General features: G+C 36.3%; 1 protein-coding gene across 5 annotated transcripts in view; it reads left to right on the top strand.

The window, feature by feature from the left end:
- The window catches only part of Esrrg (estrogen related receptor gamma), a 519,748-nt gene that overhangs the window by 293,606 nt on the left and 208,957 nt on the right, over nucleotides 1-17,185 (top strand). For 2 of the 5 annotated variants that reach the window (XM_042682337.1, XM_042682336.1), the window contains exon 1: nucleotides 7,796-7,952. The exons of 2 other annotated variants lie outside the window; for them this stretch is intronic. Coding sequence is in view for 1 of the 3 variants with exons in the window: in XM_042682336.1 (XP_042538270.1) it covers nucleotides 7,897-7,952 (56 nt within the window). In the remaining 2 variants the exon portion in view is untranslated. Of the gene's footprint in view, nucleotides 1-7,795; nucleotides 7,953-16,388; nucleotides 16,464-17,185 lie in introns of those variants that run through there. One more of the 5 variants, XM_042682341.1, reaches the window with a different exon arrangement.

The raw sequence follows: 17,185 nt of genomic DNA on the forward strand, positions 1-17,185 counted from the left end.
AGTGTTGCATGGCTTACAAGAGCCATTTTTGATATTTTCTCACAAATTATTTCGTTTCAAGACAGCTATGTGAAATAATGATTCTTAGAAACATTCTCCTGCTCAATGAGAAAATGTTTCCATGGTATCTATGGAATACTTAGTTGATTATTTGGAAAACATAGAAAAAAATAAAAAGGAGCAGCAGAAAGCAATCCGAACATAATGTTCTTCCTTTGATATCAGAGTAATAAATTATAAAAAATAACCTAATTGATATATATGCAAGCCTTGGACTCAGCCTTTCATTTCTGTCCTTTTCTATCAACTTCTTCCTATACATTTATGTTTTTTTTTAATAATCACTTAAAAAAATTTCCCCATTCTAATAATTTGGCAGACTGTGTAAACTGACTAATAATTAACTGCAAAATAACATTGGTAAATCATTCATTCATTCATCCATACATTCACATTCATTCATCCCAGATATATTCTATGTGTGCCAAAAACATGGAGAGGAATATTTATAAAGTCACACTGTTGACTTTAGGGTTGCTGTCTGCCCTGGCTAGCTTAATTGGGTCAGGTTGGAGTGGGAAAAGGAGTGATAGTCTAATAAAAACTAAATCTCTAAAGGAAATGATCATCACAAGAAACTTATAAAAGAAAACAAATTAGAGATCTTTCTGTGCACCAGTATGTTGTCAACAATAGTGGGTTGTTACTAAGTACTGGAAAGAGAAGAAATGTACTCTTTTCCAATATGGCATTTCTGTCTACCTAGATACGTAACTGGGGACGATGCTCTTAACTAGTCTAAGACTCATTCTCTTCACCTGTAAGGTAACCAGCTTGTACTCAATTGCTATGGCCTTTCCCACTTATAATTCCCTTTTGTCCAGTCTCACCCCTCCATCATTGATTAGTGGCCATTCATTGTAACAAGAGCAAAGCCTTGTGAATAAATGGAGTTCTTTGGATATCTGATCAAAAGAGCTCCTACATGAATGAGCTGGTGCTTGGAATAGTAATAAAACCAACCGCTTTATTGACTGAATTGCTAGGGTGAGAAAAGGAAGAGAAAAGGAATATAGACCAATGCTTCTCTCCCTTTCTATCGGGAAATAATATATAGATGACTTCTCGGGAGAGTCAGCAGAAGCAGTTTTTGTTTCCAAGTCTGTCTTTCCTCTTCAAAGATGATAGTAGTTGATGATAGGTGATAATGATAGAGAATAACTTTTACTGCAACATCTCTTTACATTGAGCCAATGTATATATGATGGTGTAGCAAGTGATTAATAGCATCTTATGGTAAAAGTTGTCAGTACTTTCACAATGGAAAGACTGTGCTTCATTGTCTTCTCTGTATTAAACCCTTTGAACTCCTAGGTAGGATTGAAGGCCAATTGAATTACAATGCTATTCTCTCAGACCTCTTCTTTTTAGCGAGATTGAAGTATAACACTACTGTTGGACATTGGTGGCTCATGCTAATTTGGAGGCTGAGATCTGAAGTTCATGGCTGGAGGCCACCCCAGGCAGGAATATCCCTAAGACTCTTACCTCCAGTTAACCAGCAAAGAGCTGGAAGTAGAGGTGTGGTTCAAGTAGTAGAGAGCCAGCCTTGAGTAAAAAAGCCAGATAAGAGCAAGAGGCCCTGTGTTTAAGCCCTAGCATTAGCATACACATAAAATTAACATTGCTAATATTTATGCAAAGCTCACTATGTAGAGAATGATAATAAAATTTATAATCCGAACTAGAGATTTTTGGGGGGGGGCCTGCCCCAGTGTTTGAACTCAGGCCTGTGTGTTGTTCTTGAACTTCTGTGCTCAAGACTTAACTCTACCACTTGAGCCACAACTCTGCTTCCTGCTTTGGGGTGGTTAATTACACATAAGAGGGTCACAGAGTTTTCTGCCTCAGCTGGCTTTGAACATACATCTTCAGATCTCTACCTCCTGAGCAGCTAGGATTACAGACATGAGCCACCAGCACCTGGCTAAACTTTAACACTTTTGAGAGAATCAAAAGGTTATTGTAACACTGGGATATCTAGCCAGGACCACAATGGACTTGGCCCAGTAAAGGGGCCACATGGCTTCTTCCCACAACTAAGGCCTGACATGAGTACAAAGACTATGGTCTGAAGCATCCTAAAGGTAATTGGGATCTGAGCTCAACACTTACAGGAGAAAAGGCTATGATCCTTTCCTGCATGTTTTTGAAGTCTCCTGACTTCTTCCAAGGATGACAAACATGTCATCTCTCAAATCCGTTTTTTTGGCTGAAGGAAGCAGATTGTTATCAAACGTACTTATTTATAGAATGAAGTTTTACCAATGTACTAGGCTATAACATTTTTTAAGTGTAATATAATAACCATTTCATAATTATCTTTGTAGACAATGAAGGTTAACCTCTTTTTTTTTTAACAAGTCCTTTGAAAATCTGGGCAAACGGTTAATGGAAATGAGAAAAAGGAGCTTTGAAATTATGTGGAAAATTTTAGACTGTATTTTTGTTTCATAGATAGATAGAGATAGAGATATGTAACACACACAGCTTCAAGTGTACCTTATGTTTAATGGGGTGGCTAAGCTGGATAATTTGATCATTGTCCTAGTATCAAACCATTCATTGCTTATTCTGAAATCTGTCATATTTGTTCCACTGCCCCTTTCTCTTCTTCAGTCTTCTTCCCCTCCTCCCTCGCAGAGCTAAGCTACTCTTTATTTTGAACAATACTATCACACACATGATTGAGTCAACAATTTATGGCTTTTAAAAATAGGGATTTTGTCCTCTCTTAGGTTTATTGTTTATCATAATCATCTTTCAAGTGAAAAGGCTAATTTACTCTTTCTATAGGAATATTTTAAGCTTGATTATCATAATATTGCAGCTGCCTGCAAAGGTCTAAAACGGGACATTGACCTTGAATATTTTCTGAATTTAACTCCTGGTGCTTAACATGCAGGAAAGAATATAACTGTAACTCATTTATTAATGGATAATCTCAAAATGTTAACTATTACTCTGTAAATACATGCTATGAAGATTATGGAAAGCTTGCAGAATAATACAAAATGCATTTGATATTTTACCAGGCCAAATCTAACATAACTAAAGTCAGTTTTCCCATTGGAGGCAGTGTAGTTTATAATTTAATTTTTTCTGACATTCCACCATGTATATTATTAGCTTGACAAAATGAAAGTGAAATAATCCTGAATTAATTAAGCAGAAACCAAATTGCCTCTATTAGTTTTTCTGTCTCTCCTAGTTTTCCTTTCTTTCTCTCTCTCTCTGCCTCTCTCTCTCTGTGTGTGTATCTCTCTCTCTGTCTCTCTCTTCCTGTCTTTCTTTCCTTTTCCTTTTGAATTTCCACTTTCACAGAAACACTATGTAAAGAGTTTGGTAGGTTACAGAGGTGAAACAAAATTATTCCCTAGAGAAAGGGCATTTTTTATATGGATTCCATAATTTGGGAATAGGATAGATTTACTGGATGTTTGTTAAAAGGCAAGTTTGTGGGTTTTTTTAAAAAAAATGTTTCTGTGGAAGGAATCACTTTCAACAGAAATGATTGCTTCTTGCCAATCGAGACAATAATTTAAATATCAAAGCCTGTGCCCTAGAAATGAAAGGCAACAGAAAATGAGGTATGATGAATTGATAGAGGTTTGCTGGTAATATAAAGTAGTCACCCTGACTTGGAAAGAACTCTGCATGCTCTCCGTGGACAAGGTGTGTTCTTAAGCAGGTTTGTAGCACAATAGAAATCCCAGTGTATGGATGAGGGAACAAGGAACAGATAAGGGGGGGTCCTCTTAAAGGCCATACAGCTCTTGAGGGAGCTTGGCACCTGACTCTGCATGCCTGTACTTTAAGGGATGCTCTTGGTGGTTTTCTTTTGGGGTTACAGATAGTTTGTAATAGTCCTGGTTTGGTTTTCTGTAGTATGATATATTACACCATCCACGATCTATCAAATAGCAGCAGGGAAAATGATTCCAAAACCTAAATAGATTTTTCAAAGGTTTATGATCTTAAGAAAAAGAATCTGGAGTGGCTGATCACAAGGTAATTGGAGGTTTTAAATTTGTGTGCCTTGTTTTGTTCCACATATTTGACCAATACATGTGTGTGTGTGGGGGGGGGGGGAGGGATAGACATACAGTATCAAATGAATTTTCAAAAGTTTTCATGATTTTAATGTTAACGTAAGATATAGACTTATCCTGTTAGTTTCCTGAAAAAGAGGATGAGAACTGAGAATAGTTTTTAATCTATAGGAAGGGCAAGAGTGAATTTCTTGTCACTTTATATATAAGAATTCACTTCTAGAGTAGCATTTCGGCTATAGACAACTCGTAGTAATCTACCTTTTGTTTCCACTGGAGTTTTGTTTGCGACTATTCTATTCTTCACATGACAAGGATGTGTATTGTTTGCTTGGTGCCTATGCATTAGTTGACATAAAGCTTTGGGGGTGTTTATGGCTGCACTCTGTAAGGAACATGAGATAGTGTGTGTAGACAGGGACCCTGATGAATAATAGACTGATATTAGCTACTTTATTAAGATTCCTTGTGAAATGATCCACAGAAATCCTTTTGTTTGGCTCATTTTTTTTTTTCCTCCTGATTTGGGTAGACTCCTGGTGGTAAGATTGTGAAGTGTCTAGCCTGATTAACAATATGTGCTAAGCTTAAGGCTGTTTATCTGTTACCCCCACCCCCCACCCCCAACCACCCGAAATTCTTTATAGTTGAGATTCTGGAGGTTTTAAGCTCAGAATGCATGTGATATATTTCTTTCCTATGATTGTAGTTATTCCCATCTCTTGAGGCAAGAAAACTCTTCTGACTAGGGAAAAGCTGTCGAGATGACTTGAACTAAGGTATTCATGCAATAGTCTAGAAGCTGCTTCACAAGTTCGGTGCCATAGCTATGCTTTTACATTTTTAATTGGTTAACCTGGATACAAGACAGTAATGTGGCATTTTAAGTGCTTGGCTTCTGTAGGTGACAATTTCATCCCTGGGGGTTCCATAGTCGAGCTCTCGACGCCTAGTATATTATTTCTGGTCATTCAGAAAGCAGCCTGCGCAGTGAACACTGAGCCTGACAGATGAGGGGGTGACTCCGTGAATGTTTGTACAGGTTTCTCTGTGGGCACTGACAGAGGAAAACACTGCCACATGAATGTGAGCCTAAGTATGTGTAAAACACACACCAGAGAAATCAGATGGCTCCTAATGAGGGCCAGGAAATACCCAGAGAAAAATAAGAAGATTCAAGGAAAAAAAAAAAAAAGGATCACTTTCTATGCAGTATGATGACTTAAGATCACTAGTAAATAACTGGCTACAAAGCTTGTCTTTAAAAAGTCATTTTGAAGGAGAGTAATAAATGTATTCTGTCAAACAAGGATAATGCAAAGAAACAAAATACAGCACAAGAGGCACCATCCCCAGAATGCCTTCATTGAGTATATTAAAGATTTTTTAAAAATAAATGCTCCTAGTAAAAAAATAATGAGAAGGAAACTTTTCTGAGGGGGTATATCCTTTTTTAAAAATGCATACTATTGAACTTACAAATCGCCTTGAGAAATTTCATTTATGGAAAAATCAGGGCAGGTATCCTAGGAGTCTAAAGATGCCTTTCTTTCTAACAATATGAGTTGTTTTTTTTTTTTTATTTCTTGGATTGTATTTTAGGAAAAAAATCAGGTTTCTTTTGTAAAATGCCTTTTTAATTTTTTAATATTGTAAACTGATTAGATGTCTGATTTTAGACTGAGTAGAGGATTTTTTTTTCCATTCTGGGTGTCTGCAGAATGCTTGTATTTTCTTCTACGTCTCAAAGCTCTTTTAATTCACTGCTCACAACCAAATTTACATCTTAATTGCAGAGTTCACATTTAACAATATAGACAGCATAATGCTAGTGGTAATTAAGCTTTTACTACCTGCTTTTGTACAGTATTCTGAAGCACAGTTGTGGGTTATTTTTTTTTCCTATATGAGTTCTGATCTGAAAACTTATGTGCATTTATACCACAAATAAAAGGAATAACACTCATACCTTAGATATACCTAAATAGGTGGCAAGGAAATTGCTTTTTTTTTCCCAGTGTGAGGGGGAACAAAATCATGTCTGTCATTTTATATTCTGAATTTTAATGTGGCTGATCTATTTCAGTGTTTTGTTTTTCAAAGACATAGAAAACTTGAGAGGGTTGAGTTCTGATTTAGTGAATGTAACACATGCTGAATATCTAAACTGATTTATTTTGATCTTAAAGATTATACTAGTTCTATCATGTAAGACTTGGGATGCAAAAGTTGATAAGCAACCAAGCTGGATTATATCAAAATTGTGGGTCTTTCACTCCCCGTAAGCTAACAGTTACCTCTGCCATAAATAGCTGGTATCTATTCCAACATACATTTGTTAGTGTAGAAAAGCTTATAGTTTAAGCAGATACTAAGCTTACTTCTTGTTATCAGGAAATTAAGAACCAGCTCAATGTTATTTTAAGGGAATATAGTTTTCCTCTTACGTTCTATTGCTTTTTCTTTCTTTTTTGATGACGGTTTAGAATGCAAATTCAGTTTTCTAAATTTTCTCTTTGAAAACCACTTCCTATAGTGACCATGCTGAGAGATGGTTTATATTATTTCTGCTTTGATTTTAAAAAAAACAGCATATAGGATATGTTGTATAAATAAAAATAAATGTTTTATTTGAAAGTGGGATATTGTGTATAAAATGCTACCTCTTACTGTACATCTCCTGGTTTGCACATTTATATTGAAATAACTGTGTAATGAAGGATACTTTTCAGAGCATTGTTTATTAACACCTTTCCTACCATAGCTGAGTATTTAATCGAAATGCAGAGATACAATTAGTACACTACTTTTCCTTTCAGCCTTGTTTCCCACCCCAAAACTGAAGATGCCCATTTGCCCTGCAAATGTTTTGAAAGGAGATACTTTGTATAGCGAAGGGAGCAGGTATAGAAATGTCCATACATCTAATCTGCATAGGCATTCCCTTAATTTGTTACTCTGATCTCTTCTTGCAGCTTATAAAACTGTGTACCACCTTAGGTAGAGCAATCCAACCAACAAGAACGTCTTATTTTGTCAATGCCCGTTATACATCAGGGCAGCAAGCCATGATGAGGAACAAATAAGAAAGAAAGTACAGCACTAAAGAAGCGGCCACCCTCCTTCCCCATCACCCCCCCTCCCACCCCCACCAAGGGGGAACAAACTTAATTCTCTACCTTCCGCAGAATCCTTGCCCAAATTAACTGACAGTCTGTTCTTCTTGTCAGAGCAAAATAGCTCTTAGGGTGAGCAAACCAAAGACAAACATCTCCAGTGCACAGAGAGTTAAATTAGTTATGTGGCTTTCTATAGCATCCCAGAAAAAAAGAAAGAAAAGAAAAGAAACAAAAAGGCAGGGGAGGGGGAAGGGAGGAAAATGTTCCGATTATCTATGAGGAGCTTTCCTGGGTCTCGGTCCTCTCTGCCTTCCCACCCGGCAGTTTCCAAGCCCCCTTGGCGGCTCTCTGCACCCTGCCTACCTGCCTGACTCTGCCGCTGGCCCGGTGCAGTCTCCCGTCGCCTCCCTCCTGATTGGGCAGAGGTCCCCCAATCAGCTGCGCGCCTGGGCCGGTGGGATTGCATATGTAAAGCCCTACTTCATATTCATAAGCTCCAATCGGGGCTTTAAGTCCTTGATTAGGAGAGTGTGAGAGCTTTGGTCCCAACTGGCGGTGCCCATAGGCTTGTGGCTAGGAGAACATTTGTGTTAATTGCACAGTGCCCTGTCAAGGAAAACTTTGATTTATAGCTGGGGTGCACAAATAATGGTTGCCGGTCGCACATGGATTCGGTAGAACTTTGCCTTCCTGAATCTTTTTCCCTGCACTACGAAGAAGAGTAGGTACCTTTTTCCCTTTCTTTTTCAAACTCGGGGCTAAGGGGGTGGTGGTGCTGGGGTGGACGGAATGAATCTTTGCACACTGACACAGGTAATGCCCTGAGGTATTGTGTGTGTGTGTGTGTGTGTGTGTGTGTACGTGTTTGTTTGTGTCTGTCTTGTGCCTTTTGTGTCCAGGGTGATCTCCTAATTCAGTAAGTGGAGAATTGTTCGCTGACTACAGTGTTACCTTTGAGGCAAATCTCAGGAACTGTCACTAAAACAGCTGTGTGACAGCTACTTCTTATTCAGGTGCTAAGAATAGACACTTGGCACAAATGCTTAGTGAACTGTTAAAATGCATCTTTTACTAGGATCCATTCTCCCAAGGAAAGATGTTTTAAAATACAATATTCAAAATGATTTATACTATTGAGTGCCTCTTATGTATTTGCAGTTTGACAGATATTTTCAGCTCCCTGTCATTTCTTACCGGGCAGAGTTAGAGGCAAAATTGTACATTTACTAATTCTCCTTCAGAGAACAATTTAAAAACTAGCTCTGTGCAATTCACAGCTAGAATAATGTTATTTGCATGGTTAGCATCCAGTCACCACTTAACTGACAAATCAGTCCATTAAGTAACATGAGATTTTCCACACGTTATAAATATTTAAAGGGCGGGGGCGGGGGGGGGGGGGGGGGGAAGAGTTAAAAAAAAAAAAACTAAAGAAGAAACAGTAGTGACTTTTAAAATTTCCTCTTAGTCAATGCTCAGGTTGTGGGTTTGTTTTCAGGTATCCTGTTCAGAAAATGTAGAGAAGTGTTTTCATTCTTGTATAGAGTTAATCTGTATTTATGAATATCTTTATGCCCATGACATATACTATATCTCTATATATTCGGATGACTCAAGGTTAGAGAGAAGGGGGGGCCAAGGGAAGTCAATTAGACATTCTTGTGTAAATGAGTAGGTCATAAACTTAATTTCAACACAGCGTTAAGATAAAATATTCGTACATCAAGGGGGCTGCCACCGGTTTATCTCTTTCTGTTGAGTCAGTTATATTGCTTTGCTCTTACATTACAGTAATACCAACTCTTATAATTCTGAAAAGAGTGCTCTTGGCAAACATTTTTCTCTCTAGATTGTAAAGAAAATATAGAACTCTGGAAGATGGGGCTAGTGTTTTATAGGTAGGTATCCACTAGCTGTCCTTAGTGCCTGCATAGTGCATGGCTTTATAATTAAGTAAGAAATGAAAAGTGACTGCAATCTCAGTGGCCGCTCCTGTGTGTGTGTGTGTATGTGTGTGTGTGCGTGTGTGTGCATGTGGTGTGTGTGTGTATGTGTATGCTCACACACACACAGCCACACACAGCCACACTCACTGAAGACACCAGTCAAGTGAAGAATTCAGGAGGACTGAAAGATTGTAAAAGCTGTGTTTACATCAGGTTGAAATACCCAAGAGAAGAACCACCCTTAAAATGTATGAGAATAAACATGGAAAATAAACCAAGGTAGGATTGCCTACTCCAGTTTAGTTTGCAGGTTCGTGCACCTCGGGTGGTAATATTGGAGAATTTTTAAGTGTATTCATGTGAGGAAGCATGCCTCATCCAAGCTCACTCAGATTCTGAACTTTCTCTCATAAATAAATAAACAAAACAAACTTTAAAGAAACAAAGGATAAAACCCTCAGAGAGGAGTTCTTCCTAAAGTAGTTTCCTTGAATTTAACTTCTTATAGCTAATTTGAATAATTAGTTTAGATAAGCCTCTTAAAGCAGATGCATTTAAATGAAATCAGTGCACATGCCCTTTTGGCTTTGGCGCAAGATTCAAACTAGCTTTCTTTTTGGCTCAATTAAAACTCATCTTTAAAAAAAATTACAGATTTATTGTCTGGATGCAGTTGTGATGGTTGCGTGGTTCACCGGACAGACAGAAAGATCTAATGCTAAGCAACGCATCTGCCTTTCTGTCTCAATTAATAAACCACAGAATTTATACAAGCTATTAATATTCATAGTAATTGTGCTGGGTTAAACCCTATCACGTGTGTGTATACATAGAAATGAAACCAGAGTTAGGCAGTTTTTGAAGGAACTATGGGGCAATTTCTGATTTGGAGGCTGTAAAACAGATTCATATAATTTATTGACTACCATAAAGAGAGCTGAAAATGTTAACCTCTAACTATGTTTTTTTTTTTTTTTAATTTTGGGAAATGTGCCAACACATTAAAGAACATAATACTTGAAAGCTTGTTTCACGTTTAATAGCAGTAATAGTTGATAGCATAAATAGATGAAAATAATAGATCTGCTCATTTTGACATATGTGTCAATGTAATCATTCTAAATGAGTGTGCTGATCACACGCGTCCCTTCTACCCTCTGATTAAAATGTAACATTCACTACAGGATTATAGAGCGGACTTAATTTTACTGACTGTTTTAACAGTTGTCACAGCTGTTGGAAGAAGGAAAGGCAATTGAAACACTGAAACAGACAAGGAAAGCAGGGAACAGTTTAGTAAATTCCAGCCTGATCATTGAAATCTGAACACTGAACATTTAACAGTTTCATGTTTGAAGATTACGGCTCTCAGCCATGCAAGTTTTCTTTTGTGTTGTTCATTCTTTCTGTTTCAGAGCTTTGATTCCCCCCCACCCCCCACCCCGCCTTTTCCTCTGTCTCATCTCTTGTGATTAAAAACTAAGACTAAACTGAAATACAACTAACTCCAAGGGATTCTATCATGTCAAAATATAGGAGATGAAAAGAGACAGGAAGAAAAACAATTTATCTATTAAAACAACAGCAGCAGCAACAAACTAAACCTAAACTCATGTGAATGCAATCTTTAAAGGAAAGATAGAAGCCTTCCCAAGCCACTTTAGATACTATGTTATTTGGGAACTATGAAGAGACGCTTTAAGTTTATTTTTCTAAGAAAGAATATTCAAAACTCCAGACTTGGGAGCCTCATTTTACTTTTACCTCTGCCTCTCCCCTGTAAATCTGTTCCAGACACCTGCAGCCTCAAAGGTAGGTGGCATAGATGGGGTTTTTCTGATGATTTCTCTGTAAATTACTAGAAGTGACAAGGAACAGCAGTGAGAGTAGCGATCCTGAAGCTGTTCCCTCTCATAACCTTGCCCATAGTATCATGAAATCAGACACAGTCATTCTGGTTTTCTAAGAATTAAATAACCATGGGACAGTTCCCAAACTATAGAAAATTGAAATAGCCAGATGATGTGTATTATTAGGTAATGTGATTTTTTTTCCCACCTTGAAGTAAGCAAAAAATAAAATAAAATAAAACAACAGGACAGAAAAAAAAATCAAACAGAAAGTGTTCCTGAGTTAATGGAATACATGTTGAATGGGGGTGGTGAGGAAAAGCACCTGTCCTTTGTGTAAAGGTATTTATGTATGTGTTACCCTGCACGTAGTTGGAAGAGAGTTTAACATACCCTCCTTTCGCAGACAGAACTAGACAACAGCTTTCCATTTCTTTGGCAGAGGCAATGGTGCTGGTGTTGGCTGGTTCTTTTAGTGATGGTCTCTCATCTTAATGTGTTTAGGGTACTGCTGCTCTATTTACTGAGCCTAGTGTGTTGCAGTGGTAATTAACCCTTGTTATTAGCAAAGCCCTTGTGGATATCCATTAATTCCCTTGCATGAATGATCATTTTTCTAGTGTTTTCCTGCATAAGGTATTCTTTTCCTTTTTATAAAAAAATCTAAATTGATAGCCTTTGAGATTTTCTTTGATTTAATCTGACTTGTGATATATATTGGCCATCTCATGAAGAATGCTGTTGGAATTTAGCTTTTAAAGATGCGAACAGAAGGAAGGATTCTTTTTGTGGTGGTTCTTTTGGAAGTAAAATGGACAAGAAAAGAAATTAATGCTTGAAGAGTGAAATAATGGCAGAGATCAATTTTAACCCCAAATATCCCAGACCCCAGAATTGATGAGCCTCTATTTCTTTGAGCTCTTGTAATCAGGTTTTTATTTAGCTAATAACACTTTAAGGCATTTTTGTAAAATATTGAGCCAGCAGAAAAATACCTGTGCTTCCTGTGGTGGGAAAAGATAAGAGCCGTCTCATTAGCCAGGCCATACTTTGGCAATTAATTTCAGATACCTGGTGCTATTCATCAAAGAGGGTAGCTAACTTCTGTGATTCTATTTAACAATACTTTGACAATACCTCCTTCCTGCCAGAATTATAGACAAAGAGGAGATGGTTCCTTTGGAAGATAGACATAATGTCCAATATCATTGATGTCCAATATTACTTGTGAAAAAAATTTCAACATTTGGTTTAGCCTAGTGACTAAACAAAATATTTCTTTGTCTTCTTTGAAAAGTGATGCCCGGCCCTGAGGAATATTACTTTATAATTATTTCACAGAAGAAATTAAAATGCATGCTTATTATGGCTGATACTTTACATGCAAGTGACAATTAAAAGCAATGATTTTTATTAAACCAATTAAGATTTTAAAAAACTTTTTAGACTTACACGGGAAGCATTTAGAAGGAAGAAGAGAACATAGGAGAGATGGCAATCGAACTTTAAAGTTGAGACAACAGATAAGCTTTTGCTTTGAATTTGCTTCATAGCAAATTCATAGTAGAGAGAAACAATACAATGTTGATCTCGTATAAGTGCATATGAGCTCCGGCTCTAGCCATCTCTCTGGAGGAAATCTTTGATTACATTGGCCCAGTTTGTTCAGTTTTTATCTCTTTTACATCCTCTGGTGTTGTATTAAATTGTCATTGTCCTAAAGCACACGAGATAGAAATGAATCGCAGGTTTCTACCTTCTCTGACAGTGAAATATTTAGCCTCTCCTTCTCCAATCATACTTATGTGTCTATTTGACAGTGCAGGGATGAGACTAAGCTATTCTCCTGCGTGGCGTTCTTATTGCATTTTGTATGTTTTGTCACTGGTTATTAATTTCTGTAGTAATTTATATAAATATATATATATATGAATGGATATATGTATGAGTACACATCTTGTATATCATTACTAATAAATAAATAAATATGCAAGTAGTTCTTTAAATTCAAAGCATTCAATTGAATGCACACATGTGTATCGGTGTGCATGTATAGCTTACATGGGAAACATGTACATGTATGTATATATATATGTATATATATATATGTATTGTTTATATCTATCTATCCACTGCCTAACATTGTGCATGCACATTTCTATAAGGAAATAGATGTAAGTTGCAAGTTAAATTTTCCAGGGCTCAATTTTAATTTACAATTAGTAGGTCTCCTATTTACAAGGTCCAGTTTAAAATTGCACAAATTTAACTATCATATATTGAACAGGTAACTGGTTACCTAGTATGTAAGTTTGCTTCCAATTTTATTTTTTAAAATTCTTTTCATTCGTGTGTTCAGTATCAAGTAACCATAAATAATTTGTAAAATGGGGAATTAACTGCTGATATTAAGTGCATAATTTAGCAAGTTGGGACCATCTCCAACAAACAATTTTGGAATAGCTCTTGGCTATCTCTTTTCTTATACAATTGAACCTGACAGACATATCTTAATACAAACCAGGGCAGCTTTCGAACAGTTGTAAAATGTGAATTTCATCTTTTCTGCACCAAATACATATTTTTGCCTACTATTTTAAAGGAAAATATGAAATAAATGGATATTATATTTCTATAAAATGTCAGAAATGTTTAATTTTATTCTAAAATGTAAGTTGACAGTTGTGTGACTTTACCTTAGCAAACCTGGGGTAAGCAATGAATGAAAGCACAGTTGCTCTTTATATTCTTCTAATTCTTATCCTAATTTATATGCTTATTTAAATTTTTAAGGCTCATTTTCTACCTTTATGTGTTTGTGTAACTGTTTAAAATTTTGCTGTTACTGTGTTCATAGAAAAATGTCCTGCTAACTGCTTCTTTATGCCAATCTACCAGATCAAACTTAGTTCCTTTATTAGCTGAGTAAGAGCCTGTCTATGTTTAAAGGATTTACCTGGCCTTTTATTCTTGGTTCAAGTTCATGTTAGACTTCGTAAGGACTAGGAAGCCTCAATATATATATGCACCTCTTATAACTTTTGAAAAATATTTGAATGCTGGAGGAAACTTACTGTTCTATGTTTTAATTTTTCCAGGAATATATGATTTTAATTTATAGCAGTTCATATATATTGAGAAGGTTACTCACTTAAGGTAAATCAAGGGGGAAAAGGTACAGTGTTTTAAAAATTTGGCATCTCACTAATCAAAGTCAATGCCAATACACTGGCATAAATCTATATGTATATTTAAATACAGATACATAACACAATTCTAACTGAGAAATACAACTCATGGCTGTATAGGATATTTTTTATATAATATAGGAGATGAAAGCACTAGCTTTGGGCATTTCATATCTATTAAATATTTTATTGAAGTGTTAAAACTCATGAAGAAGCTACTTAAGATTAGATCATCTTCTAAAAATAGAACTTAAAAGTGATTTTATAGTTTAATTATAAAAAGAAGCAGTTTTGTCTTATCCCATACGTACATACAGACAGACATATGGATATATGCACACACATTCCTCTAGGCCTTCTCAGATTGCTTTGAGTGAGACAGAATTGCATATACACTTTTCATCATTTTGATTGGAAGTACCCATTATGTGTAAGATGCTTTGGCAGCACTTACCCAGCCAAAGAAAACAAATTAATATTGGGCATACTGAGGGGGCTGTCAGACAGCAGAGACATGACAGCTTAACTTGGCTTCATCATATACCTCTCCACAAATAGTTGGTTAAGATGGTACTAAATAAAAGGAAAGCTACCAATAAATACTCATGTGATAGCAGAGATGGACAGCTAGTCTATGTGCAACAAAACCCAGCTTGCTTGCTGTTTCTCTTTAGAATGTAGATAGCAGAGATCACGATGAGTTTTGTATAAACGAAGCTCAGACAAATCCTTCTGGAAGTAAAATGGGATGTTCCGATTTTGAAAGTGATAAACCTCATTCTCTCATTTGGCTTTTTCTGTGTGGCTTATTCACCATGCCAGAAAAAAAAAGTTAAAAGCTCAATCAAGGATTAATATGTAGAAAATTGAGGCACACTTTATTCTTTTTTTTTCTCAATCTCCATAATCAGAATGGTACCTTTACAATAATAATTCCATTTTCATCTTCTCTACAAAGGTTTTATTCATAGGGGTGGCATTTGAGAATTTAAACAAAGGACTTGTTAAGTAACTATATTCCTTTTCCTTTCAGTGTTCACACAGTATGTGTTAAAATGTTTTAAGAGTTATACTTTTCAAAGCAGTTGATACGCGATAATATTGATAAGAATCTTCTTTGCTTTGAAAGGAATGATAAAAGCATGTCATTCATACATCTAAAATTATTCTGAGATTGAGCAAGAATAGAAGATCATGTGAAAAATTATTGAAGCGAAGGTACTTATTTAAAAGAAAAAAAATTTTTAACTGTAAGGTTGCTTAGTCAAGTGTGTTTTGCTCATTGTAATCCCAAAATATTCTGAGCTTCTCCAAAAACACAAAGTGGCTATGTTAGATTATATCCATTTTTGCATTAAAAGAGGACTGTTCTGATAATGGATATGATTTCATATCCAATATTTTGAGGACTGTAACCCCTGGGCTTAAGTGGTTATGATCATAAAAAGTTACGTATAGTTGATGAGAGCCATGTCTTTTTCCTGTGAGAAAATGACTGCATACAGTTGGTGGAGGCCCTATGAAATGACAGAAACATCCTCTTATCCATACACTTGCATGAGATGCACCTCATTAGTAATGGGATCCTAGTGTCAAAGATGGGAAGGCCATCGTCAGCTGAATTCTGCTTAACTATGCACTTGGCCAATTTCTCTTATTGCTCTACACATCTTAAAGGAAGGCCCATTCTGTTTTGAGAATCTAGACAGCATCGGACATTGGGCTCAGGAGGCAATGTGTGTCCTCTCCTAGCCATTCAGCAAAGGGAGGTGAAGAATAAATGTACATTTTATGCAAAGGAGCTCAAAGAGAGAATTCTTTCTTAGGGCCAGGAATCTGTTGTTATTCAGTTGCTTAAGTAAATTTTAAATTTCTCTTACATTCCAGAAATGTCATTGCTGCCTTTCATGCTCCAAAATACTACCCCAAATTGAGGTGTGTCTTGCAGTTTCTATGGATGATTTCTATGAGCATTATTTTAATAGATATAAATAAGGAAATGGGCATCTATTAATGTTAATCTTGATGGTGATTCTTTATATTGAACCAGTTGATTAAGTCTGAAGAAGAAGAAAACTAATAAGAGGTTAAAAACTCAAACTGTATTTTTTGTTATTTTTTATTTCCTTATAGTGAACAAAACTTTAATGTCTAGAGCATTTATGAGGGTTTTAATGATTGGAAAATCCTGGGAATCTAGTCACCATATGTAACAACCTTGCTTTCTCTGTTGTCTTCAATGTCTGGGGTAAGTTTGGTGAAATTGTCTATTGTCTTTGCTTACATTGTCAAACTCTTTACCTGCACACTGACAGTTCCTGCATTGGGGGAAGGGGGGGGGTGGTTAAATGCCTGTTCAGTTGCAAAATAGTTCCCTGAACACCTTTCACTTCTTAGTCCCAGCAATATATTCTTCTCAAATTTCTGTGTCTGTTCAACTGTTTTGTTAAAAGACCACTTTACTTTTGGTAAAAGGTAAGTTCATGATATCCATCCATATTGGCACATACAGCACACTTTATTTTTCCCTGTGAATTCCAAAGAGATTGCCTTCAACTTTTTGTATTTGTTTTTTCTTTTGTTTCTGTTTGTGGTCCATTCTAGTTGAGTGCTTTTATAGTGTTTTCTTGATTGTTGTCAGTTTGGGGATATTCGGTCGCTGCTGACATTTTTGTTAAGTTAATGTCACAGCAAAAAAAAAAAAAAAGGAAAAGAAAAAAAAAGAATGACTGTGGCAAACTAGAATCTGGCTTATAGTGTATGGAAGATACAACTTACGTTTGATTGTGTGTAAATACAGTTAGTTAGTTGGAGATTTATCAGATAGCTTGGCAGAAAGAGAGAGGAGCTGTACGAACTGTTTTCAGTAACAGTGCTGTTCATACGCCTGATAAGATTGAGAGAGCTTTTCGAAATACTGATAGGCTTTGAATAAGAAAAGAATAATCACTTCTACTGGCACCAGCTTAT

Source organism: Dipodomys spectabilis, unplaced genomic scaffold (assembly GCF_019054845.1).
Source record: "Dipodomys spectabilis isolate Male_0828 unplaced genomic scaffold, ASM1905484v1 ptg000069l, whole genome shotgun sequence".
NCBI lineage: Eukaryota > Metazoa > Chordata > Mammalia > Rodentia > Heteromyidae > Dipodomys > Dipodomys spectabilis.